The sequence below is a fragment of the Pangasianodon hypophthalmus genome, chromosome 16 (assembly GCF_027358585.1).
Source record: "Pangasianodon hypophthalmus isolate fPanHyp1 chromosome 16, fPanHyp1.pri, whole genome shotgun sequence".
Classification (NCBI taxonomy): domain Eukaryota; kingdom Metazoa; phylum Chordata; class Actinopteri; order Siluriformes; family Pangasiidae; genus Pangasianodon; species Pangasianodon hypophthalmus.
Genome location: NC_069725.1, coordinates 13,073,223 through 13,098,687, shown reverse-complemented (window position 1 = coordinate 13,098,687; position 25,465 = coordinate 13,073,223). Strand labels below are relative to the sequence as shown.

General features: G+C 39.5%; 1 protein-coding gene across 5 annotated transcripts in view; it reads left to right on the top strand.

The window, feature by feature from the left end:
* Positions 1–4,901: 4,901 nt before the first annotated feature.
* The window catches only part of myt1b (myelin transcription factor 1b), a 33,537-nt gene continuing 12,973 nt past the window's right edge, over positions 4,902–25,465 (top strand). For 2 of the 5 annotated variants that reach the window (XM_034312115.2, XM_034312111.2), the window contains exons 1-10: positions 4,903–5,034; positions 14,066–14,166; positions 17,430–17,484; positions 18,308–18,338; positions 18,838–18,900; positions 19,653–19,930; positions 20,153–21,052; positions 22,519–22,653; positions 24,262–24,352; positions 24,467–24,586. In XM_034312115.2, the coding sequence (XP_034168006.1) occupies positions 5,010–5,034; positions 14,066–14,166; positions 17,430–17,484; positions 18,308–18,338; positions 18,838–18,900; positions 19,653–19,930; positions 20,153–21,052; positions 22,519–22,653; positions 24,262–24,352; positions 24,467–24,586 (1,799 nt within the window). In that variant the 5' untranslated portion in view covers positions 4,903–5,009. Of the gene's footprint in view, positions 5,035–8,805; positions 9,107–14,065; positions 14,167–17,429; positions 17,485–18,307; positions 18,339–18,837; positions 18,901–19,652; positions 19,931–20,152; positions 21,053–22,518; positions 22,654–24,261; positions 24,353–24,466; positions 24,587–25,465 lie in introns of those variants that run through there. The other 3 variants (XM_034312112.2, XM_026921362.3, XM_034312114.2) reach the window with 3 other exon arrangements.

Genomic DNA, 25,465 nt, shown 5'->3' with positions numbered 1-25,465 from the left:
AAGAAAACAATCCTGCAGACAGGTCTAGGATCAACAAACACAACATGTACCCTTAATAGGAAATAAAAGATGGAAAAGAAAAGGAAAAATAATTTCCCCATGATGCTTTAGTACAAGGGTATAGGCACATTTTGCATGATTGCATCTGTGTGTGTGCTTGTTTGTTTGCATTTGTCTCTTTCTCATCGTTTTTTACCTTGGCTGAAGGTTCTATATTTTTAAGAGTATCTACAGTCTAGATACACTCTTTTATCCTGTTGCTAGGCCAGTATGTACTTTACCTTGTGTAGGATATGCTATTACCCTTCTTATACAACTGATTAGTACTTTTTACATTTTATTCTCTTTAAATTTATGTTTTAACAAATATATAAATGTTCAATTACAATAAAATAATTATGCTGATATGAGAAGTAGACATTCTGTGTGCAGGCCCAGATAAATTTATTTCTTTATTTCTAGTGGACTGAGCCACCATATCTATAATGTTTTTAAGTTTATATAATTGTTTTTTTTTTTTGTTATTCTTAACAACCCATCAGTTCATCTGTTGTTTCACCCATCTCAACACACACACACAGACACACACACACGCGCTTTCTATGGGATCTCTCCAAACATCTCTATACCGTAATAACATTTGCATACAGATGCCTTTGAAACAGCCCCCCATAACCCTGCAATCAGCTGAGGCCTGCTGCCATGACAACCCCACGCACACCAAACACATGCTCACATGCAGCCACTAGTTTGTTATTAGTGTTCAATATTCGTAATTCTAAGCACTGAAGTGTGTCTCCTGCTCCAGGTGTACCCCTTTCATTCATACTACTGCTTGCACACATTTTTGTTCTTGTTCACCTCTCATTAGGTTCTGTGAGAGAGAATGGAGTAGCATTAGGTGATATGTGAGTTCCTCATTCATGCTGGATGGGGGATTTCATTCTGTTTGTGTGTCCTCTGGGATGTTATCTAAAGGGAATAATCTTTTGATCTAGGCCTTTCTTCAGTGTGCACTGTTCATTGAGGTCTTTTTAAATCAAGCCTTCTTCACTGTGGTGCATGTGCTAAGCTGATTTAACAGGCTTTAGCTGAATCCCAGAACAATCACACAGATTGCACAAACAATAATACACATTATGCTATTGCTCATAAACACCACTTATTACTTCAAATGATTAATAAATGATGATCATTGATGATAGTTTTACAAAGGACAGGCTGTATTATTAAAAGCTGCCTTTTTCTATCATTTAAGATTTTATACAATATACAGTTTTTTAATAGACAGTACAAATCATTTCAGTCTTGTGCATAGTGCATATGATATATTTGGTATGATGAAAATCACAATAGTTATTATTAATATTATGCAAAAAAGGTTATTTCCAAATGTATCATGTTACTTTTAAAGTGTAGTACATGTTTTGAAAGTTAGGAAATAGTATTTCTACATAGTTTTCACAAAGATTGGAGACTAACTGCAATCCTGTTAAAAAGCTAATTAAAATTTTTTATCAGTTTCTCAAACAAAATTGCACTGTAATACCACAAAATAAATTACAGTTGTCCACTGTTGTCCACTAAATTACTGTTGTCCAGTATAAAGTTGCAATGAGATTATATGATACACTCAGAGCCATAATATTAGGTTATGCTATTCATTCTTATTTTAACATTTATTTGAGTAAGAGTTTATGCTAATGTTTGTTGTTTACTCTTAGATCCTTACTTGAATTTTACCTCTATGAGTAATTCAATTAAGTGATTCTCTCTTATACACTCTTATATGAGTGTTCACTCTCATGTATTTTGAAGTTTTTGGTAATACATTTCTTTTAATGTACTGTAGTTTATGATAGAGACACTTCTGCCTAAGCTCTTTTGTGTGGTGACCCCACCTCACCCTCCAGACACTCATTTTTTCTATGTCTAACTAAATTCAGCAAAAGGAAACAAGGGGGAGGGGGGAAGAGTGGTGCTGTGTCAGACTGATATCTAGCACAGTGACAGCTGGGCCTGCTCCCCTTTCTGTCTTTTTTCCTCCTCTGCCCTCTCCCTCTTTTCTTCTCCTCCACAAAGCATATTAAACATCGCATTTGCTCAAAGAGGCCCAAGGCTCCACCCAAAAGTGTGGCAGCTCTTTGTCATTGTAATGAGGTGGCGACTGGAGTGCAGCTCTGTGTGTGTTTGCCCAGCGCCCAGCCAGGCCCCAGTCTGCCCAATCTGCTTACACATACACACATGCATGCACACACACACACACACACATATTTGTCTTACCATCCTTGCGAGGACGTAATTCAACTTCCACTAACATAATTATAAACACGGCTAGACAATGCTATGCCTATGTCTAATATAACCCTAACCTTAACCTAAATGAAAAAGAAGACTTTTCCCCAAATGTCCCGACAAGGCCAAAACTGTCAGATATCCCTATCTTTGTGGGAATTCTGGTCCCAACCAAGGTACAAAAACATGCCCACACACACACAGGGACAGAATAGAGGGGGAAGGGATGGTGTGTTCTTTAGGGGAGGGGGTGTATAATCAAAAGTGTCCAGACTAGGAAAGGGAGGGGGCAAGAGGGCAATGTATGCCCTTTGGCATGAGTGTATACCCTTGTCAGACTGGCAAGAGGCATCAAATCCAACTTTAGATAATGATTAGACTGACACACAGGCTAAATTTTTGTATGTTTGTTATATGGAAAGATACTGTAAATACTTCTATCACTATTACTAAAAATAATTAAATAAATAAGGTGCAAGAAAAAAAGGTTTAAAAAAACCAAAACAAAACATCCATATCACACAAAGCAAGGAATGTGTGTTCATTATGACACTATTTGAATGTGATGCTGTTTCTTCAAGCTCAGTCATGAAAGATGACACAAAATGATTGTAGGAAGTAAGGTGCCCCTCTGAGTGTCTGTGTTTGTATGATTAAAAGTGACAGACAATGAAAAAGCAGGAAGTTTAAGGCCCATAAAAAAATGAAAGGACAGTCATCATGCTCTAAGCCTAATTTTCTTCATAAGTCAGAGTGCGTGACTGTGAGCACTTCCATCTGTGAGGCCGCAGCTGCAATAAGGTTATTGATATCCATTTACTCTTACATTACTGAAGCAACTCACTTATCCTGAATTAATCCAAAAATTATGCTTGGAGCTAATATGAAGTTCATATATTTAATCCAGCATAATTTTTCATGCTCCTCTAATTTAGATTCACAAAGAATTACACTTAATTTTTTTTTATAATAATTCCAGCAGTTTTTTTTTTTAAAAATAACAATTTCAGCAGTGCCTCCTCTAGTACATTCCGCCACTTTGGCGTTTGTACAAACTTTCTTCTCCTTGTACTGTGCCTTGTAGACAGCTGGAAGACACATCGGGATTGGGCTGAGCCTCCCGTAGTGTGCCGATATTGTCATGAGATCAAAGAAGTGGGGGGTTATTGGGGTGTGGGTCAAAAACATAAGGAGATTTTGTTCCAAAACTCTACATGAAGGGAAGACAGGGCAGGGCAGTGCACAGTAGTCAATGAAAGGACCTAAAGTTAATAGGTTAATTAGTGTGCAGAGCATGGAGAAAATGTAACACATGCAGCCAAGCAGCCGGTGATAACAAAACTCAAGCCAGTTCTGGTTTTGCTCATCATTTTGAGGTGAGAGCCTCTTTTTTGTAAGATGGCAAATTTAATAAGCAGCAAACTCCATTACATATCCACTCGCCATGGTAACACTGAGCCAGGATATGGAGATGGGGCCTAGAGAGGGCATGGTTATCAAAGGAGCCATCTGCCCAAGGGAGGCCCGAAACCTGGGGTTACATAGCTCCACCACCCCACTCGTCTCCTCTCCTCTTCCCTGGTGTGTATGTTGACTGCAATTTTATTGCATTGGCATGCTTGTTTTGGTTAAGTGAATGATTTAGGAAAACATTGATTATGCAAATCTTTGATTGCCACTATTTGGACTCTATGCGTAACTGCCACCAAGCGTAAACATGGCTGCCTGAAAAGGGATTTGGGTTTGCGCCTTTTAGTAATGTTCAGTCATGAGCTCGAACAACTGTTTTTTGTTTTTGGGGGGTTTTTTTCGGTGCATGTTCTCCCTGTGTCAGTATGGGTTTTCTCTGGGTTCTCTAGTTTCCTCCGACCTCCAAAAACATGCCAGAAGGTAGACTGGCTATCCTAAATTGCTCCAGGTGTGAATGAGTATGTGTGTGTGTGTGTGTGTGTGTGTGTGTGTGCGTGGTGTGCTACAATGGACTGGCATCCCATTCAGGGTGTATTCCTGCCTCACATCCCAGCTCACATTCACCATGACCAAGATCACAATAAAGCAATTACTGAAGAATGAATGAATGAATGAATGAGCCAGACAGTTTGAACTGGATTGTTTACTTGTCTTAAATGATTTGGATTGGATTGTTTACTTGTCGTAAACAACAGACAACATCGGTTTAATGTCTTAAAAAGCTTTTGTCTTAAACAAAAGCTATTTATTATTAGAATTATCAAGTATCAAGTATCCATTTGTTTAGTAATGAACAGAAACCTGGCTATAGAATGAATTAAAACTTGTTTTAATGACTGCCACGTGTACTACACGTGTAGCGTACCATCCGCAGACAGAAAAATATCTATCTATCTATGTTTCTTGCTTTCTTTTGGGTGTCGATAATTGATGTTTAAGTAGGATAATATTTTATTTTGAAAGCTGTTGCGTTTTGGGAGCATAGACACAGCCGTCAGGAAAACCCTCGCTTGTCTGTTACCGGCGGTAGGCCACGAGCCCTTTGTGTGAACTGAGTTCAGCGGCGCTTGCGATTGGCTCGGAGTTTGGCAGCACGCTCAATAGGAACTGCGTCATCCCCCGAGCTGCGTCACACCCCTGCTCTAAAGCAGAAGTTCTACTCAACTGGCCACAACTTTTTCCTCACAAGTTTAGTTTCTTAGCGCGTTGCCCGCTCGCGCGTGGAGAGACACTGGACCGCAACCATGAAGCTCTGTGGGACTTTCTTAGGTCAGTCACATGTGCATTCTCTCCGTACACTCGAGTTTATTATAATCACTTTGCATGAATTTATTGGGTGTTCTAGACTGCAGTGAAATGTATGGAGGGGAAAAAGAGATGTGTTTCTTGGCTTTTAGTGGTGTAATGCTAGCTTATCTGAAGTTTATGTGAAAAACTCCGCCTTATTGGTGACCCCATGATTTCTCTTATATGCTATTTGTTGCACCATCTTCTCTATATGAACCTATGTAGGTCAGAAAAAGAGATTTATTATTATTATTATTATTATTATTATTATTATTATTATTATTATTATTATCACTTGTTGAATCGTGAACTTGCCCAGTTATCTAAAGTTCAAATCGTTTAAGCGATGTCTTTTAAACAGACTTGTTTGTTTTTTATGCTGTTTCATTAGACAATACATAACCTTCAAGAACTTACTCGATGCACCCGTTTCTAAACTTCCGAGCTTCAGGGCTGTGTAGACAAAGGCTGGCTTTTTTCACAAGCAGTATAATGACCAAGCCGCGGACAATGCCAGCCTGGAGCTATTCATTCAGACTTTTCTGTTGTTCTCTAGCAGCTTGTTCCATCTGCCGAGGGCCTTCCCAGAGTTCGAGGGGGTTTCTGTCTCTCTCTCTCTCTCTCTCTCTCTCTCTCTCTCAGCTGCCGCCTTATGCAATATGTATACTTACACACACATTCTTACCATTCAGGCTCATTGTGCATTGTGACTTCAGGCTCTGACTGCAAAGCGGAAGAGACTGGCATTTATGCAGTAGCTGAAGTGGCTCAATGACTAGATACACTGACATCAGAGTGGTGAAATGTGTATAAGTGGTTAATCCAACGCAAGGGAATTTTCTGTATAATAAACTGTTCTCTAATCGCAGCGTATTAACTTCAAATTCATAAAAATGAAACGTTAAAATTATCATTATTTAGTATTTGACGTATTTATTTTTTACTCTTCGCTTTATCGCGCCTTAACTTAAGTGAAAGCTTTAAAAGGCTCATCAGTGATAATAAGTGAACTATGATTTAAAGTCTTTGCTTTGTTCATGAGTTGTTTAATTCCAATATAGGAAAAGAATAGCTATTGTGGAAAAAAAAAAATACTGGCACTCAGTAGGTGTAATGAACTTTTTTCTTTCCCGTGCTAACTCTCTATTCTTGTTGTCCTGCTATCCTTGCCTATTTGTACTAGCATGAGGATATTCTTGAAGTCGAGTCTGCTTAGTACTGTGAACACTGTAAAAAATTTACTGTGGATTTTAAAGTAATTTACTGGCAACCTGGGTTGCCAGTAAAGTCTTGTAAAATTTACAGTAAACAACTGTAAAACATATTTATAGTATTGTAAAATCATACATAGTATTAAAAAAAACACATAACCCAGTATGTTGATGCAGGATACAGCAAAGCTGAAAGGTCTTGCTCAAGGCAGTTTGGTTGTGCAGGGATTTGAACACATGACTTTCTTTTCTGTAGCTTGAAGCCCTAACCACTGAGCTGCCACTGAACTAGCTTGCACGGATTCATTGCAATCTTTTAGTGATGTTAATTCAGTGCTAGAAGTCGTTGAATCAATGCAAGCTAGTTGCGGTGGTGTTATGGTGTAGCTGTAGTGGCTCAGTGGTTAAGGCTTTGCGTCACCGCTTGGCGGGTTGTGTGTTCAAATCCTAGTACTGCCAAGCTGTCATGGTTGGGCAAGACCCGTAACCTCAATGTAGTTGTATCCTGCATCAGTCGACTGAGCAAAGGAGCTGGGTTATGTGTCATTTTATACAACATTAAGATATTACAGTACTTTACTGTAAATATATTTTACAGTTGTTTACTGTAAATTTTACAGTACTTTACTGGCAACCCAAATTACCAGTAAAAAACACATTTATAAATGAGTTTTGTAAAATTTACTGTAAAATTTACAGTAATTTATTATAGTGAATGTATTTCATTGCTTCCTCTTCGGCACCGCGTCGCTGTCCATGGTGCTTGAAAAGAAAACGGAGACTAAAGCGCTGTCTGTGGTACTGAAGAACAAAGTCCACTGTTTCTATTCTATCCTGGTTGTTTTCTATTACAGCCTGTTTTACATCTTTACATCTTGACATTGTAATATCTGGTAGACGAGAAATAATGCAGAGGTTCAGAAGTCGTTTGAACATTCTCTTTTAAATAGAAATACTACATCTTAAAAAAAAAAAAAGGACGCAAGACACATATACACACAATATGCACTATAGGGGCAGTAAATACAAACCAGTGCAGGAAATGGGTATTTCACAACACAGATCCATAAAGCACATTATAATGATGCTATATATTACTTGGTAATTCATGATCACTTCTACTCTTAAGGAGAAACTGAACAATATACAGCAACTAAGAAAAGCACATCATCTAAAGCGAGCTGGGAAATAAATAACATGCAGCACAGGAAGTACATTTGCTCCATATATATATGTGACTCCTAATCTCAGCCGTGTGCTACGAGACGGACAGTGGGATTTATTTTGTGTGTGTGTATATTTATCTCCTTTGTTTGTTGACTTGTGTCTCAGTTTTGTGAAGCTTTGCTCAAATCATATTGATGCGGCGCGGACGCAACGTGATTGATTTCAGCTCCAATGCATAACAATGAGATTGCAAAAAAAGGGCCTGCCGCAAAGAGATAAGAATTTAATACAATTTCTGAAAGGCGAAGGTTGGCTTTTTGAAAATCCCCCGCGCAGCTTGGAGACAGCAGATAAAGAGTGGCATTTGTGGCGAATATTCTCAAATGACTTGTAATGAATGGTTGTCATTTTCACTAATGGTTACAAAACAACAAAGCAAAACAACAGTGTGAGCTACATTTGGGAGTCATTCCAAACTACACTGGCCTGCTCACCTAGTAATGGAAGAGAGGAGGTTTACAGTGCTTTAAAGTACATCGCCTCTCTTCTGCCAAGCATTGTTTCTAATGCGATTTACGTTACTCGGATAATAAGAAAATATGGCAGGTTAATTCAGCGTGGTGTAACTATTTCCAGGGGGTTGGACCATAATAAGTAGTTAAGTCCTTTTTGTACTGTAAAGTGTTTTAATCACGTCCTCAAACACGAAGGCCGGAGCTATAAATGTCATTATTTCGTGCGCAACTTGGGACACACATTAGCGTTTTGCTTCAGACAATCACTGGACAGTACCATTTGGAAATACTCAAAGGGGGAAGGTTCAGAAAACACCGTGACATATGCATGCCTTTGTGAAATATTAAAGATTAATCTCCGGGTGTGAGGTAAGCGGCTTACTGCTTGCTTCTTTTGAACAGTATGCAGAAACTGGTGCATTGAAGCAGTACGTTCTGTGCGTGTTGATGGAAACACGCTGAATGATAGTAACTGATCAGCATAATCTACATCCAGCCACTCACCTTCCCTTTTTTTACCGATACACAAATAATGGCTAACAGTCGCTTTTCAGCCAAGAGTATCTGTGTGCATGCGCACGAGTGAATGTCTCCGTGTGTAAGAGTTAGGAGAGAAGGAGCGTGTTCGGGTTTATAGCCTATCTAGGGAGGGAGTGTATGAGATAGCGAGAGTGTGGATATATCTGTACACATGGCCACTGAACGACTGTGGGGGGACCCGAAGCCCAGCCCATCTGATGTTGTAGGTTTTACTACAGCTTTCGTGATGTCATGGCAAACGGGAGGGAGGAGGTGGGGGTGCAATGGCTCATGAGGGAAAGGGAAGTCAATATTACGTTTTCCCGCTGACAAAGGCAAATGAAGACTTTCCCTTTTTTTTTTTTTTTTTTTTTTTTTTTTAATACTTACAAACAAGTAACCTTTAGCGCCCTGATGTGGAGTCCTGCGTATCCCTAGCAGCATCCGGAAAGACACATTTACCCACTGTCATTCCATCTGGATACTACCGGGCCAGTACTGTTTTTTTTTTTTTTAATCGGTAAATGGCATCATTTAGGGCAAACTATATGACAGCGTGATAGCGTACTGACTGCGACAGAAAATCGAAGACCTTCTTGTGTGTCGGCTGAACAACGTTTTCGGAATTATTGGATTACTCAGGTACTTATGTTTATATTTAAAACACTCCATATGAGTATATATTTGGCCATTTTTCTTTCGTAAAAACACAAATGTTTAGTACTCTTAACTCCTATCTAAGCTCGAAAAGTGCACTAGTTTGTTCGGAGTTACAGTTTGCGGAACGGTTCTTAACCATTTAACCAGAAGTAGTGGAGTTTAAAGGTTCATTTATCCAGAGCATCCCATTACGAGATGCCCTACCATGGAGATCAAGGTTAAAGACTTCTGATCTGAAATGTGCTGGTCATGGTAGCGTAGCTTTTCTGAATGCCTGCGTGGACATGGATTTGTTGTAATTGTAGAACTCTTGAGAATGGCATGCCAAATACTAGCAGCTTAAGAAAAGCATGCGTTTTAAAGAAAGTAGATATTTGCCTGTTAACATAAGAAAAACATTCGGCTTAAAAAGGTGTGGTTAGTGCTTTCATACTTCTCTGAATAGCGTGGTCTACGAAGGCAGGAGTGAAGAGTTTACATGGGGAAAAGTGATGAAGGTGAACTATGGCGATCCCAGGCGAGAGCGGTGTGCTTGCGCACTTTTGGCGCAGAAAAGCCGTTACGCGTTTGCGCAGCCTCCTCTAGATTTTATTCTAATTTTCCGACTAAATTTATCACTGTTTAAGAGTGATTAAAATGTTCTTATGATAATGCCTTCTCTTGACGAATTTGCATTGTCACGTTCTTTGGATTTCCTCTCCGTCCATTTAATGTATATAAATGTCATCATAATATTTTTAGTATTCATTCTTACGTTCAGCAATAAGTCACTGAAATAATCGCGTTTAAGTAATCAAGCTGCTTCTTTTGGGTTTTAGCTCAGCGCCAGAATTGAGAGGTAGTTCCATATGGCCGTGTGTGATTAAGGTTGTAACAAGGGGCGTAGCACTGGACTCCCGGCCGAGCGCACGGATGGCGTGGAGGAAGAGAAGAGAGAGGGGGTGGGTGGCCATTTGATTTTCAGCAGCAGCAGAAACCGAGTGGAGATGCTGTCCGTAAATGTCAAACGCCCCGGGTAGATGCGCAAAAGTCATGAAACACGAACTGCTCTCTCTCTCTCTCTCTCTCTCTCTCTCTCTCTCTGTCTCTCTCTCTCTCCCTAAAATGTGATTTTGAGATTAAGCACAAGTGCATGTACGCCTCACTTGTCTGTTATTCTGGCATAACGAGTTTCGTTGCGCCACTGTTCTATACTGGGCGAAGTGTCATATCAAAACACCTGCAGCCAAGATGGTGGATGCGCTGAAGCCTCGAATGGGATTTTTAGTCCGCTGGTCTTTGATCTCATAGTCGTAGTCATGAGTAGGTCCAATAATAAGTGCTACAAAAACCAAGCTTTAATACAAGCCGTTGATTAATGTTTGCCTAATTATCATCGCTCCAGTTCACAAGAAATGGATCCGGCCACCATTTCGCTGCATCTTACTCAGTCTGTGCTTTATAACCCACGTCTGTTAGTTATGCTGTTGGCAAATTCTGTTTTGATTACTGCTGTTACTACTAAGTATAGTCTACTGCTGCTGCTGCTGCTTGTACGTTTGTGCCACTACAATGGTACTGCCAATATAACCTAAAATGAGACTTTTGTAAAGAGATTTAACATGCTTTTAATGTTTTATGGCTATTTTAGCATCAAACCTGGCCATTCAGTAGAATATTTCAGCCGCAGAACATAATTTTTATTTATTTTATTGCCCTCGCCTCAACATAAGTATAAAAAAACTATGTTTTCGGAGCAACGGGCATTTCACTTAGACTTTCACTAAGAGTCTAAACAGAAAAGGAAGATGTCAGCCTTTGGCTTCAGTATAATTTGATAATGTCCTCATTCAAAGGCAAATATGAAATTCTTTAATATATGCTTTTGTCTATAAAATATTAGCGAAATAAACCAGACCACTGTGATAATACAGTGCACTGTAGTGAGTGGAGAAGGTGGAGTAAATTAAGACAGGAGGGTAGCAGGTGCTGGAGTGGGGGTAGCCAATGCGCATGCGCAGTAGAACAGCTGGGCCAAAGTGTGCTGTTCTTATTCAGTGCACAGCACCGAGTTACGGCTCTTGTTTATTGAGAACCGACCACGACTTCGGCTTCTTTTTAAATTATGCAAGCGTGTTATTTACAATAGCCAGGAAGTTGAAATGTTTTTCATGCGTAATTTGCGTCTGCTTCCATTGATCTGAGACCTGCTGGTGTAGTCTGTGCTGCTCTTAATCCTGCTTTGCAAATTCTAAAGGCATGCAACATTCTAGGGCTATCTATCACTTTATATTTTCACAGACGTCACTAAACCGATTAGCCTATAACGTTTGAACAATAAATAAAACATGAATTTTTATTTATAAAGGACCGATATGGGATTTAAACAACCATACTGTGCATTATGTAAGGAATTAAAAAAAAAAATTAAATTAAATTAAAAAAAAAAAAAAAGCTTGATGGGGTATGCGCTTACTAATCAGCCACAGAGTTACCCATACCACCACGAAGTTGATTGTTTTCCTGTAACCACTTCAATTTATCAACAATTACAATTTTTAATTTAGTAAAGAACAACACACATTCTTTTAAAAGTTACATTTAATGTTGTGGAACAGTTAGGAAACAAGTTAGTTCCTGTTATCACTTATGTTAGAGTAGCTTTCCATCACCTCTCTCTCTTTCTCTCTCTCTCTCTCTCTCTCTCTCTGTCTCTCTGTCTTGTTTTTAAGACTGTAACTTGCCATATTACAGAGAACCACACAGCGAAAAGTCCTCTGTCTTGAACACTTTGCAGTGACTTTTACGAAGTGCCGAAGTGCAATTTGTTACTATAGAAACATTAACCTGTTAGAAAGAGCACATTAATGAGATTAATATGATTTTGCCTAAGAGCCGTCATACTTTCGACATATCTGAATTGAGAATTTAATATTGATGCGGTATACATCTTTTAAAGAACTGGTTCTCCTGAAAAACCCAAATTTTATACAAATATAGTTTATAAAAAAAGATTATGAGCATTACCCTCACTGTAACTTTGCAGTGTTTATGCTTTGTCACACACATGTTCATCTTACTTGTACAGTTTTTAACATTAAGGGAAATTTAATAATCTCCACTTTATTATTTTCCATTATACTTATATGGCAGCATACGTCTGCTGTTATTTGTCCAAGATGTCTTTATGTATAGCACCAGAGTGGTGTCCTGAGTATTACAAGGGCAGTCTTTCGAGATGAGATTTTAACTGAGAACTTGAAAAGTGTGAACCAGATTCTTTGAACTCTTTTGAAATTTCTTTGTAATTCTTTGAACACTTTTGAAGTAGTTAAGCAGCAATAAGTTAAAGAGCTTTTTTTTTTTGGTGGGGGTATTTATTTAAACTAAAATCAGACACACAACCATGCTATTCTACTGAGTTTTACAGTACATGGTCTCAGACATGCCATTCATAGAAATTAACACATACCTGTGTGTGTATGTGTGTGTGTCTCTTTGGAAAAGCTCTAACTGGCAATGACCTACAGCTCTCTGTTTCTGCTCATTGACATTCTGCCGGTCCTCTTTTGCATTATTGCTGTTCTGCAGAGTTTTTAAAGTGCCAAATCATATCTGCCTGCTTTGTTTACTTTGTGCTTGCTGAGAGACAAGGGCAGATGTAATGGACAGAGAGATTGAGAAGGAGAGAGGAACAGACAGACTTGTTTAACGAACCACTCATTTACTGACAACAAGCTCTCTCTCTCTCTCTCTCTCTCTCCCTCCCTCTCTCTATCTCCATCTCTCTCTCTGTCAGAGGTGTGTTTTAGTGCCCAGACTGAAACAGATGGGAGCCCACAGTCAGGAAAAAGCAACAGATTGAGTGAAAGGAGGAGAGAGGAAGTTATGATAGGATACAACAGAGAAGGGATAGAGTATTAACAGCCCTGGTACATGGAAAGGTGTAAACATGAAGGCTAAGTAATAAAAGTAGGAAGAACATAATAATATTCTCATTTTTCTTAATATTTATTTAATACTTAATACCGTTCTCTTAATAGTAGAAAGCTTTGAGAATAAATAAACCTATCCAAGTGCTCAGCTTGACAAATCTCTGGGTGACAGTGTTAAATGAACAGCAATATGAGCCACAGTTTGAGCACAGAGATCCAACCGATACAAAGTGATCTGTGTATGGTGATGAATAGGATGATCGCTTTAACATGAATATAGTGTGACAGCTTTCTCTCTGTTTGCATTGCCTTTTTATTTCTTGAACTTGCATGTCAGTCCAGCACTGTGGCAAATGCTATTATCTTAATGAAAAAAGAACATGAAGGAAGAAAAGCATGCAGATTTATGGGAGATTCATTATTTACTTTAGTTACTGAGCCCCCTCCCCACCAACTCCCCCCCCCAAACACACACACACACACACACACACACACACACACATTTGATTGATTCTCATAGCCAACAGACTGCCAGCTACTTTAACATCTACGTATGTTCTCAGTCACATGACTTTGTAAATTGTGATATATGATTCTGTTTTATTATGCATCAACGAAATGCAGTGTATGTATAGGCGCCCCAGCTGACATTATTAACTATCTGCTTTCTAAAATATTCTATAGCTTTTCTTTGTTTCACACTCTATTGCTTTTAAATGACTTTTCATTCATTTAGTCTTTTTTCATCATTTTTAGAGATTACTGCCTCTGTGTGTGTGTGTGTGTGAGAGAGAGAGAGAGAGAGAGAGGAAGGTTTGTGTTTTTCTTGCACTGACGCTGGGGTTTTCAGAGCGGTGATGGGATGATCTGGCCCTTTCGCTGCTGAATCATTCCTTTTGGAATGGAATAACTGATAGTACTTTGTGCTTAGTTTACTGTTCTGTCTGCCAGTGCTGATGCTGGTATTTACCATCTCTTTCTTTCATTCTTTCAATCTTTCTTCTTTCTTTCTTTCTTTCTTTATCAGAGAATGAGTATCGGGGCGAGCTGGTGAATCAGCGCTGGACGCGAGGAGACAAGATCAGCCGCTGCCAGCCCTCTCTCAGACCGCAGAATCGTGCAATCAAAGTGAGTCTTACCTACTGGTGCTCTTTGTTGTCCCTCAAGGTCGAGATGGATGAGCGATTTCTCTATTTCTGACAACTACAACTTTTTTTTTACTTTCATGGAGGTGTGACAGCAGATGAAGGTCATTACCAAGCAAAGGTGGCTAGATGTCACCTGCCCCATGCTCTCCCAAATGTAATTTTCCAAGCCCCCTTGTATTACATAAGAAGACTGGAGAGATTTAACAGTGGGTCTGTCCTTGAGCAGTTTTTGTTTGCTCTGTTTACAAAGATGCCTCTTGCTCTGTCTCCTTTGCTCCTTTTCTTTTCTCCTCCCCTTCTCCACAAATTATGTTTAGATGTGTATTTTGGCCTCTAAGTAATGCTTCTTTTTCTTTATGCTTTTTAGAGCAGCCTGCTTTTTCACAAGTCTTCCATCTTTTTGTTTCAGTAAGAGAAGGGGTCATAAGGGACAAAGATGAGAAAGAGAGAGAGAGAGAGAGAGAGAGAGAGTGAGCACTCTTGCCCTGTGGCCCAGTGTATGTGTTTTTGTTTGCCTGTGATGGTGAGGATTCATCTGACACTATTGATTTATTGATCAGACGTGATATGTTTAAAAGCTTGCAAGAATTCCTTTTAAAAGCATCCAATTAGATGATGCCACATAGTCTGAGTTATTAACAATATCATCAGAAGCACAGTTTGTGTTAAAGTCACACACAAGGGTTTTAGCAGGGTAAATGAACCTAAACAAATACAGAAACACACAAATTCAAATATTACACATATACACAAGCACACATATCAGAATCAGTTTTATGAACCAAGTTATTAACTTGGTAGTTGTTTACAATGTAATAAATAAAAATTAAGGGGAGGTATAACAGTATATAATATTTGAATATCAGAATATTCACTGTTTTTTTGCAGTATGTACTGTGGAATGAAAAGTATGGTATTATAATCATATACATATACATATACATATACATATACATATACAGCCATAAAGGTACAGATATTACACACTGATGTGCACACACACAAACATACCCCCCACTACTTGTCAGTCAAGCCCCAAGTGTGCCCATTAAATCCACTCCTCCTCTGCCTATGATGGACAGGCATGATGGATCTCCTTGGTGACATCATTGGACTCCTGTAATTGTGTGTCTCTGTCTGCAGGTAATTTTCAGGAACGTCAGTCGCCCTGTCACTCCGCCACTGTGGGTTTTGTGCTCTTCTTGTAAAAATGTGGAGGGGAATAAAAGGCTCATTTATTCACACCGGGGGAGGAGAGGTGACCTTCTTTGTGGAGTCATTGCCCCCAGCCAGCAATTTACATAGAGCTGTCAGCATAGAGAGCGCAAGCAAAGCCGGCCCAAAGCTGAGAGGGACAAAATTAATAATGCAGCACACAGCCTCCAGGGACGCACGATCCTCCCTATATTCTATCTAATGAAAACCTACGGCTTTTCTGTAGACATGTCGCGGTGTGTCTTTCTTTCTCACTTCTGTCTTCTTCATCTTCTCTGGTTAATATACATTTTAGTAGTCAAAGACAGTAATTCAAAAAGAGACAAATGACATAATCTGAACATACATTAAAAGCTCTTTGAAAGAGATCTAGGAAAGGCAGATGAAATGGACCAGGCTCACACATACAAATTTAATGAGGTGGAATTTAAAAAAAAAAAAAAAAAAAAAAGAATGTGAACTCTGATGTACTTACCTATTTGAGAGGAACGTGCATGTAACTATGGTTACGCAAACATGAAAGCAATGCGGGCTCTATTAGTGCCTGCACGATTCATGTGTTGACTATCAGCCCAAGAGGGAGGGAGGAATGAACGAAGAGAGAAAGAAGGAGAGAAATAGAAGGAGAAAGCAGCACAGTATCATCATTAAGGAGAGGAGAATGGAGTGGACTCATCTGCCCCTGGCCTTTGTGTTTTGGGGTCAGAGGGAAGTTTCAGAAGCACAGAGAGGGTATACAGACCTCACTGCTGAATGACACACACATAAACACACATGCACAACCTTCAACACAATTCCAGGGTTTATGTGAGCTGGGCTTTTTGAAGTGCTTAAGCAAACTTTTTCTCCCAGGCCAGTTGAGTGTGTGTGAATCTCCAAGCTCGAATCGGAAAGCACAAAGCAGGCTTGTTGTGAGTGTTCGGTGAGGGCTGAGAGTGTGTGTGAGAGAGGAAGAGAAGGCATTTGCCGCACCTGTACACCCGGATACAACCCCCAACCCCCCTAATACACACACCCACACTCCACACATGTGCACACATACAATCAACTTTTTATCCCTTCCCCACACCCAAATCACACACAACATCCTCATTATCCCACACTCTCAAAAGTCAGCGATCAGCAGGAAGAGAGGGTGAAGAGGGAAGAAAGAGCAAAAGAGAAAGGGGCCAAGTGAAAGAGAAACTCTTGTGTTAAACTCTAGTGTGCTTCTGCCAGGTTTGGAGGCTCTTCCAACAAAGTGGCTAAGTGTAGTGGGAGTGGGGTTCAGGGAGGGTCAATGGGAGGGAGATGTAGGGCATTTGCATGGATTCCATTTGATTTTGAGCACAGCCGGGTAATCAGGGCTAATGGCACTATTGTGCCTTAAAAACAGCCAATAGCTTTAGCGTGAGCACATTCTAGTGTGTATGTGTGTGTTTTAGTGTGAAACAGGGTTCGACACCTGCTCCTTTGTGCCACAAAGCACAGTGTAGTGATGGGGGAGCGAATAGACTCTGAGAAAAGAATTACAGTGATTTGGAGTGACTGTGTTTGTATTATTGTTAGCCCTATGCTTATGCACACTATTATAATAACCACTCAAGCCTCACATGGGGCCTCAGTCATAAATGGGCTTTTCCGAAAGATACAGTGTACTCCCCCAAGCGCACCATCCAATCATATTGATTGTTCAGGTGCAGTAAATTATAGGGTGATGAAATGATGGTGAGAAAGAAAGAGAGCTCACAGGGTGTGATTTTTGCTTTCATTTTTATTTGCTACAGTTTCACATTCTCTTTCTCCATTTTTCTCTCTCTGGGTGAAAAGGTGAGGTGTACAATGTATTGAGGTAATCTGGTAACAGTTTAGGATGAGTTCTAGAGAAAAAATAAAGGGAAAGTTCTTGTACTGTGTGTTCAAATGTGTGTTGTACCACAGTCTATTACCGTGAGGCTGTAAATTTGGATTTATATCTGTGTTTGAACTTTGTATTTCTCTTCCGCCTGAGGAATACAGTTTTGACTCTCTCCTCTCCCTCTGTCACAGATGAGTTTGGACATTGATGACAAGCGTGCATGCACACGGTCCAAGGGAGGACGAAGTAAGTCTGTCTGTCTGTTGCTCCCTCTCTCTCTCTTTTTTTTCTGTCTGTCTGTGTAGAGACAACATTTCTGCTGGTCAGCAAAGCATCACTTTTGTTGGTCAGCAAAGCATCAGTTTTCATTCCCATTCAGACAGATCTGCTTGTACTTGCTGACCTTCTAGACCCTTTTTTCCCCTTTTCTGTGTAAGAAGCACAGTCTCATTAGAGTGCAGTGTGGAAATAGCTTAATAATACATACAAAAATTGTGTTTCATAAAAATCCTTCTTAAAAGGATACAATCAAACAGACACAGCTTTAATTAGGAATTAAAATATTAAAAACAATAATAGTGGTACACTTTTCAGGTCTTCTACTGATTATTTTGGAAATGTTTCTTCATATTGTTGATAAGCTCTAAAATGGTGCTTTTTACCAAGAACCTACACTGTTAGATTTTTTTTTTAGTCTGTCTCTGTTTACTATAAGTGCTGCACTCAAAAGTATTGATTTAAAATGCTTAGCTTATTGCAATTTAGCTTTAGTCTTTAATTCGACAGTAGCAATTAATCACAGTCTGGTGCTGAAGGCTGCATATAGCTGCACTTTTTATTCCCCATCAACCCTGGATTTTTGGCTGAATCAGTTGTTCTTGGCATGTGTGTATTTTTATGTGGCCATGTTCTGTTTTGCCTGATAATACAGTCATATATGCTGCTGCATGTGCCCTCCAAGGATTTCAGTGTGTTTGTGATTTATTGATTGTCGTTTTCTGCAGTTATTTGAACTTATGCTTCCTCTGCTTGTTTTTTACAATCTATATTGAATCTTTTTTTTCTGCAGCTCCCACTGAGATTATAGTCCAGGACCTGAGGTAAGACAGATTTCCTCTGTGTAGACAAATGTGCCAACATTCTACCATTGTGGCCAATCATTTCTAAGGTGCATGTTTCAAGTTATTCATCATTAGAAGAGGGATATGACCTTTTAGAGAGGGTTGATTAGATCCTCATTGTTTACTTACCTGCCCTTAATTAAAATAACGCTATTGTTTTACATTAACACAGCCTCCTATTTGTAATTTACCGATTAACCTGCTTTTTCATGCATATGCATGAAGGCTGATTATCATTTTGCATGACATGCATAAATGGCCCTGCTGTAGGTGCTGGCCCTTTCTCGTGTGCTCACTTGTGCAGGTCATGCCATGTACTCTGTCAGATCATTGTTAGGAAGATTTAGGTGTACATAATGTGGAAGATTGCAATATAACTGAGTTAAACACTGAATATGGCAGAATTGTTCAAAAGGACAATAATAATAATAATCATTTGAGCCTAAAACTGAATTGAACTACTTCTGACTCCATTTAGCTGCCCCACTCCAGGATGCAATGGTTCTGGTCATATCAGTGGCAAATATGCACGGCACAGAAGGTATGACAGATTAGTACCCGTAAGGCCTTTTATAGTTTATAATTCTCTATAGACCCTTTGTAGTCCTCTGTAGGCCCCTTCCTTGCACTTTTAAGCCTTCTTTAATATAGCCATCTGGTCATATTTGTCAGGTTTGTCTTGTCATACTTATTATCCTCCTGACTTTCTCTGTATCAGCCTCTCTCATTTTCACTTATTGTTCCTTTCTAGTTTTCTGGGTATCTCTATCTCTCTTTCTCTTTCTGAAACCTCTAGGCCTCTAAGTTCACTGAGGCGTGTCTGCTTGTCTCCAGCTTATTGTAAACATATCACTGTTGTGTTTTTTACAAATGTATCTGTTCAAGAAACCATTTTAGAAGCTTCATGTTTATAGATCTTGCAGAGTCTTGCTTCGGTAGCTACACTTTCTCGCTGGGAGTTTTATTGAATTTTCCTGTTTGTTGCTGTGCTCATTTTATCCCTCTTTTTCATTCTCTGTCCCTATTCTGTCAGATTGTTGCATAGTTAAATTTTCCACTTAATTGACTGTGATGTATAATGGGTGTGTGCTATTACAGCGCCCTCCAAAGGCACTGGGTTATTCTTTTCTTTAGCTCTCATTTCATTTGCTCTCACTATTAGGTGTGTGCTCCTTGCATGGCATGGTGTGTGTGACTTTAACATTGCCTTTGGTCCATTAATATGAGCTGTGTAAGCATGCTTTTATAATGGCATTTTCTCTGATATTTTTGCTATCTTTCATTTTCCCATAGTACAATGAGCTGCCCCATAGCCAGAAAGAGGAGGCTCCAGGAGGAGGCAGAGCAGAATCACTCGCCCTCCAAGAGGAAGTCCCACCCACTGAAGCTGGCAATGGATGGGCGCTTTAATGCAGAGAGTGAGGGGAGCAGCGAGGAGATGGACGTAAAGGAAGAAGACGAGGAAGTAGAGAGCGAAACTCATCAGCAGTATGGCAGTGAAGAACATGCAGGCGAAGAAGAGCAGGAAGCTAGGAGCAGCAGCACCAATGAGGGAGAAGCAGGTGATGAAGGTGTGTGTTTAAAGTGCAACAGCGTTGAACTACAGTAGAGCAACCCAACCCTGACAGTAAAAAGAATTAATTATTAGCTATTAAATTTATGGTAATAATTCCCAAAACCCACACATGGCTTTGATTTTTCATGTTGACAAAAAACTGACAAATGTTTGTTAGTCCTTTAGTAATACACTGTCTATTAGCAAATACATCTCTCTCATTCTCTTTCTCCCACAGAGGAGTGCATGATCATTGAGGCATCCTGCACAAAGAAGGCTAAATCTGTCGAAACAAATGACCTTTCCAATTATGAGCATATAGTAGCCAACTCTCTACTGCACCTCAGCAGCCACAATAACCATACCACAACTCCACAACAACAACAACAACAACAACAACAGCAGAAGCAGCAGCAGCAGCAACATCCTGTAACCATAGGGGCAAAGGGGAATAGTTCAACCAGAACAGAAGAGGAGGAAAACAATGAGGGAAAGAGAGATGGAAAGAAAGATGAAAGCCAAACAACAGCTCAAACATCCACAATGAATGGAATGAATGAGAAAACAGAGGAAGAGATGGTGAAGGAGGTAGAAAATGGAAAGCAGGATGAGTCAGACCACCAGTACTTCACAGAGGAGATCAGTAAACAGCTTTCAGAGGATGACAAGAAGCCACAGGTAGAGAAAACCTGCAAGGAGGAGTACAACAAAGATGAAGATGCGAATGATCAAAAGTTGGAACAGTATGATCTCTCTGACCCCTCTGTGAATGTTGAAACTCAGGGCTCCCAAAAGGAGGACTACAGTACCCAAAAACCCCTATCACCACAGAGCTGCATGTCCAGCCAGGCCTCAGCAGCTCCCATGATCATTGAGGTGCGGTCTGAGGAATCAGACAAGGATGATGAAAATAGGGATGATGAAGAGGAGGAGCAGTCGATGATTGCCGACGAGTCAGAGATGTATGACATGATGCGGGGGAACCTGAGGCTTTTAGAGCAGGCTATTGCTCTCAAAGCCCAGCAGGTCAAAGGTAACAGAGAGTTCACACCCATCTCTGAACATCATCGCTACTTCCCTCTAGACGATCAACCAGCCAAACACATGGAGCTGCTGCGCAAGAGTTACTACTGCAAAGGTAAACATGCAAAGGGGGGTAGGGTATTGGTTGACAGAAAGGTTAACACGTCTGGTTGAGTCTAGAGATGTGCATTGGCACTGGGATCTCATGGGACACAACAAGGTCGTGTGAGCAGGAAGTTTTTACTTTATGTGGGCTGAAGCTATGAGATATGAAGTATGCAGGACAAACAAAAACCCACTGAGTGATGATTTACAGCATCCTTAGTAACTGCATGGGTACAGTGGTTTAAATTAGGCTAATAATTTGTTTATATTTTGGGAAATATTTGCTAGAAAATATCGCAAGCAGGTACAAACAAATAATAACAGCACAAGCAGGCACATCATTAGTTGAGACCAATTATGAACTTAAGCTGAGGTTGAGGAACTGTCAGAGCCAGAATTCACAGATTATGCTGACTGTGCTGGCATTTCTACTTCTGGGTTTTTTCAGTGTTCCTGGGGGCATAATGGTAGGGTTTATATTAAATTTTTAAAAAGCACTAAACAAACACAGATACAGATACAGATGTCATTGCATTACACCCCTAATAAGCACTTTTAGAGAACTTCATACAGTGTTTTCACACTTTACAATGACTCACAAAATCACTCACACACACACACACACACAAGATTAACCCTGGATATATTAGCCGAAAACTAGACATACACTTGCTTAAATAAGCCACCAGAGCCTGTAGACTTTTAATGGGATAGCTATAAAGTGTAAACAGGTGAAATGAATTTGCTTCCATAGATATACTGAAGCTGTAGTATGTGATTACTGGAGAAAGCACTTAACGCAGTAGAGAGTAAGAGAGGGGGAGGGTGCTTGTAATTAGATTGGTTTTGCATTTGTTTGTTCTTTTATTGGTTTGTTTGTGGTCGTGTCTTGGCGCTCTGCCCAGTCCTCACATCACTCCAGTCACTGAGCAGACTCAGTCAGGTTCTACACATCCCCATTTAACTGCCTTGCTTATACTCTGTCCAGTTTTAATTAGAAGTTGCATGTCTTGTTAGCATTTCAACATTCAATTAAGGAACCACTGGGGCATGAGTAAAATCCTCTCAGTCTCCCTCTTTCCCCTCCGTTTTGACTCTCATTTATTCAGCCTTGAGTTTATTGTCTCCGTACCTTCATTTGCACATCTTGTACTTCCCCAAGATAAACCTCCCCAATGGTAAAGTGAGTTTAATGATGCTCATTTTTCAGACCATCATCCAAAAAGCCACACTGCAAACAAATGCTCATCTACCACATGTAATGGCCATCATTATCACTCTAAATTCACTCCAGTGAACTCTGGACTTCAGATAAGGTTAAGGGGTGTGAGTGATTACAGACATACCCTCACAGTTTTTGTATGTAGTAATGCTGTACTGTGTTTCTAATTAAACATTTGTACTTCTGCATGCCTTAATATTGTGAAAGTTGCGAGGAGACATGGTTTGACAATTGGTTTATCCTCCCCTTTGCAGAAAGTTCCAGGCCAGAGAAGAGAGAGGTCAAATGCCCCACCCCAGGCTGTGATGGCACAGGTCATGTGACTGGTCTGTATCCTCACCACCGCAGTTTGTCTGGCTGTCCTCACAAAGACAGGATCCCCCCAGAGAGTGAGTCAGGCTTACGCACAAATACACACACATACACACACACACACACACGTATGTTTGTCTTACTATCCTTGTGAGGACAATCCATTATCTAAATTATTAATGTGGCCAAGTAGAGTAGTGTAAGCTACAATATAAATAGCAAAGTAGGTTAATAATCACAACTGTGCATGCAGGAAACTCTGACTAAAATATAGGTAATGGGGTATACTGTCAACATGTAGGCCTAATTTGTAAATGAGAATCAGAAATCACTGGTGTGGATCTTTATCAGCTCATTAGTCATTTAATTGAGGTTGCATTTGCATAGACGAGGCACCACAAATCTCTGATGAGGATGTGGGGAGATGTCTGGATATCATCACATATTCTCTGAGGTTATTACATAATCATATCATAGGATTATGTATATCATATCAGTGCTAATAGATGATTTCGTTTATTTTGACTCAATTAATAAATTTTTATATGAAATAACATATTTTGTAAAATATTTTCTTAAGGTGGAATCTTGGTTTACCTTTATGAAGCTTTAATCTGACCTCAGCTTTTTATAACACCTTTTTCAGACATTTGTAACCTTTTTAGCCTTCCTTAAAGAATAATTTATTTGTGACAATCAAAGACACAAGCACCACTAAATCAATAAAAATAAAATAAAATAAAATAATTATCTGTTTGATTTACTTCCTTGGGTCTTGGATAACTAGTTTGCTGAATGCTTTGTTTTATTGGCTCAGTACTACAACACCTGCAACTGGAAACTAGAGCTTGTTTCATGTAAATTCAGTGTAAATGAGGATAAAGTGGGGAGTGTGTTAAGCATATGATATATAAGTAAGGGATTAGTTGGTGGGAGTTTGCATCCATGCAGCTGAAGCTGATTCATTATTTGTGCTATTTCATCAGTCAGGTTTGTTCATGTAATATTCTCAGTGCACAAATTTGCACTTGTTTCTACACAACTTTGATAAATAAGGGCCAATATATTTTGAAAGAACACATCTGAGGAGACTTCATTCTTTGAACTTGTTATTGTAATACTATGCATTATTTAACAGTTCGCACACCTAATATTACAATATATAAACTATATATGATTTGCAAGCATATTATATATCTTTATATATCTTTTTTTATTTTCCACATGGTGGAAAATAAAACTCACATACACTGTTTAATGGATGCAAAATTAGTTGGCTAAGCTTGTTTCAACCAGTCCAAAAGAGTTCCACATGTGTAATTGCATCTGTGAATGTATCAAAACATCCACGGTGTTTTGGTCATCCTTATCTGGCTTTTTTTCTTTGGTAACATCAAATTACTGTAATGTACATTTTATTATTCTCAAGGGGTTTAACGTCTTAGTTTATTCAAACCCGAATGTCACCATTGTGCTTTTTATTTTAAAAGATCTACAAATACTGTACAATTACAACTAAATAATTTAATTGAACAGTTATTGATAATTGCCATTAATTTAATTTCTTTGAAAAACAATGAACATGTCAATTTATATGTTTTTTTTTCTTTATGAATTTACTGATTTTTTTTAACAGTGTATTTATATTTGATTTGGTTCTCTGTGTGTTTTGTTTGTGTGTGCAGTCCTAGCCATGCATGAGAATGTTCTGAAGTGCCCTACGCCTGGCTGCACAGGACAAGGCCACGTCAACAGTAATCGCAACACACACCGCAGGTACAGCATCTCCCATTAGTCACGCTGCTGCACCTCCCATTAGTCCTGCAGATTCTCACATATGTTCACATACCTTTCCCATGCTTTCACTGACACTTAATGCGCTCTTTCTAGTTTATCTGGATGTCCAATTGCCGCTGCTGAGAAGCTGTCCAAGAGCCACGACAAGCAGCAGCTGTTGCAGCCAATGACAGAGCAGCCCAAAGGTAGCCCAAACCCAGAGAGAGTTCTCAGGTTAGTCTATGGCATTAGCTGCATTTTGCACTTTCATTCATTCCTATTTCTCCTGGGTGAGTCAGACAGATCAGACTTTCAGGTTTTAGCACTGTTCTTTTTGGTCATAAGAAAAAAGGACAGAAGAATTATACACAACATACACAACAACCAAGATGCAGATAACATACTTTCAGTGTATAGAATACATTTTACAATGTTACACTGCTATAAAATCAATAGAGATGGCATGCATCAATGTAACAGCATGATAAACTAAACCACCTGCTACAGCTGGTTGACATACGTAGCTGTCAATCAAAGGACCAAATTCACTTGCCCTTGATTGGTGAATTCTTTGTTCAACCTTAACCCCCCTCCCTGCCCTTCTAATATAGAACAGCCTAGTCTATCATACCAAGTTCACAAAGCAGCCCCATAGCACTAATTATGCTGCAGATAAGCTAATTAATGGGCTTACAGGGCATGGAGTATGAGAAAAATAATTACTTTCCTCCAGGAAGGATGTCTGTTGTCGGAAAGCAATGCAGATTCCTGTCTCAATAGACAGAGACTTCTCTTATTAGTACAGTTATAATTTGAATGAGCGTCAGTGTGGTGCAGGAGCCCATTAGGAGCAGACATAGAGGTCACAAAAGAGATGTGCATATGTCACCTTGCTCTAATGGGAATGCACCGACTTAAACTCAAGGCTATATCGGATAACAACTCTCATCCTCTGCATGCCATCGTGACTAATCAGAGAAGGAAATACAATAACAACCTAAGACAAACATGCTGTTCCAAATATATGTGATATGTGAATCATCTTTGCTCATCAGCACCTTATACTAACATTTTTGATCAACACGTCTATGTCTATTAGAAGTTTTGAATATG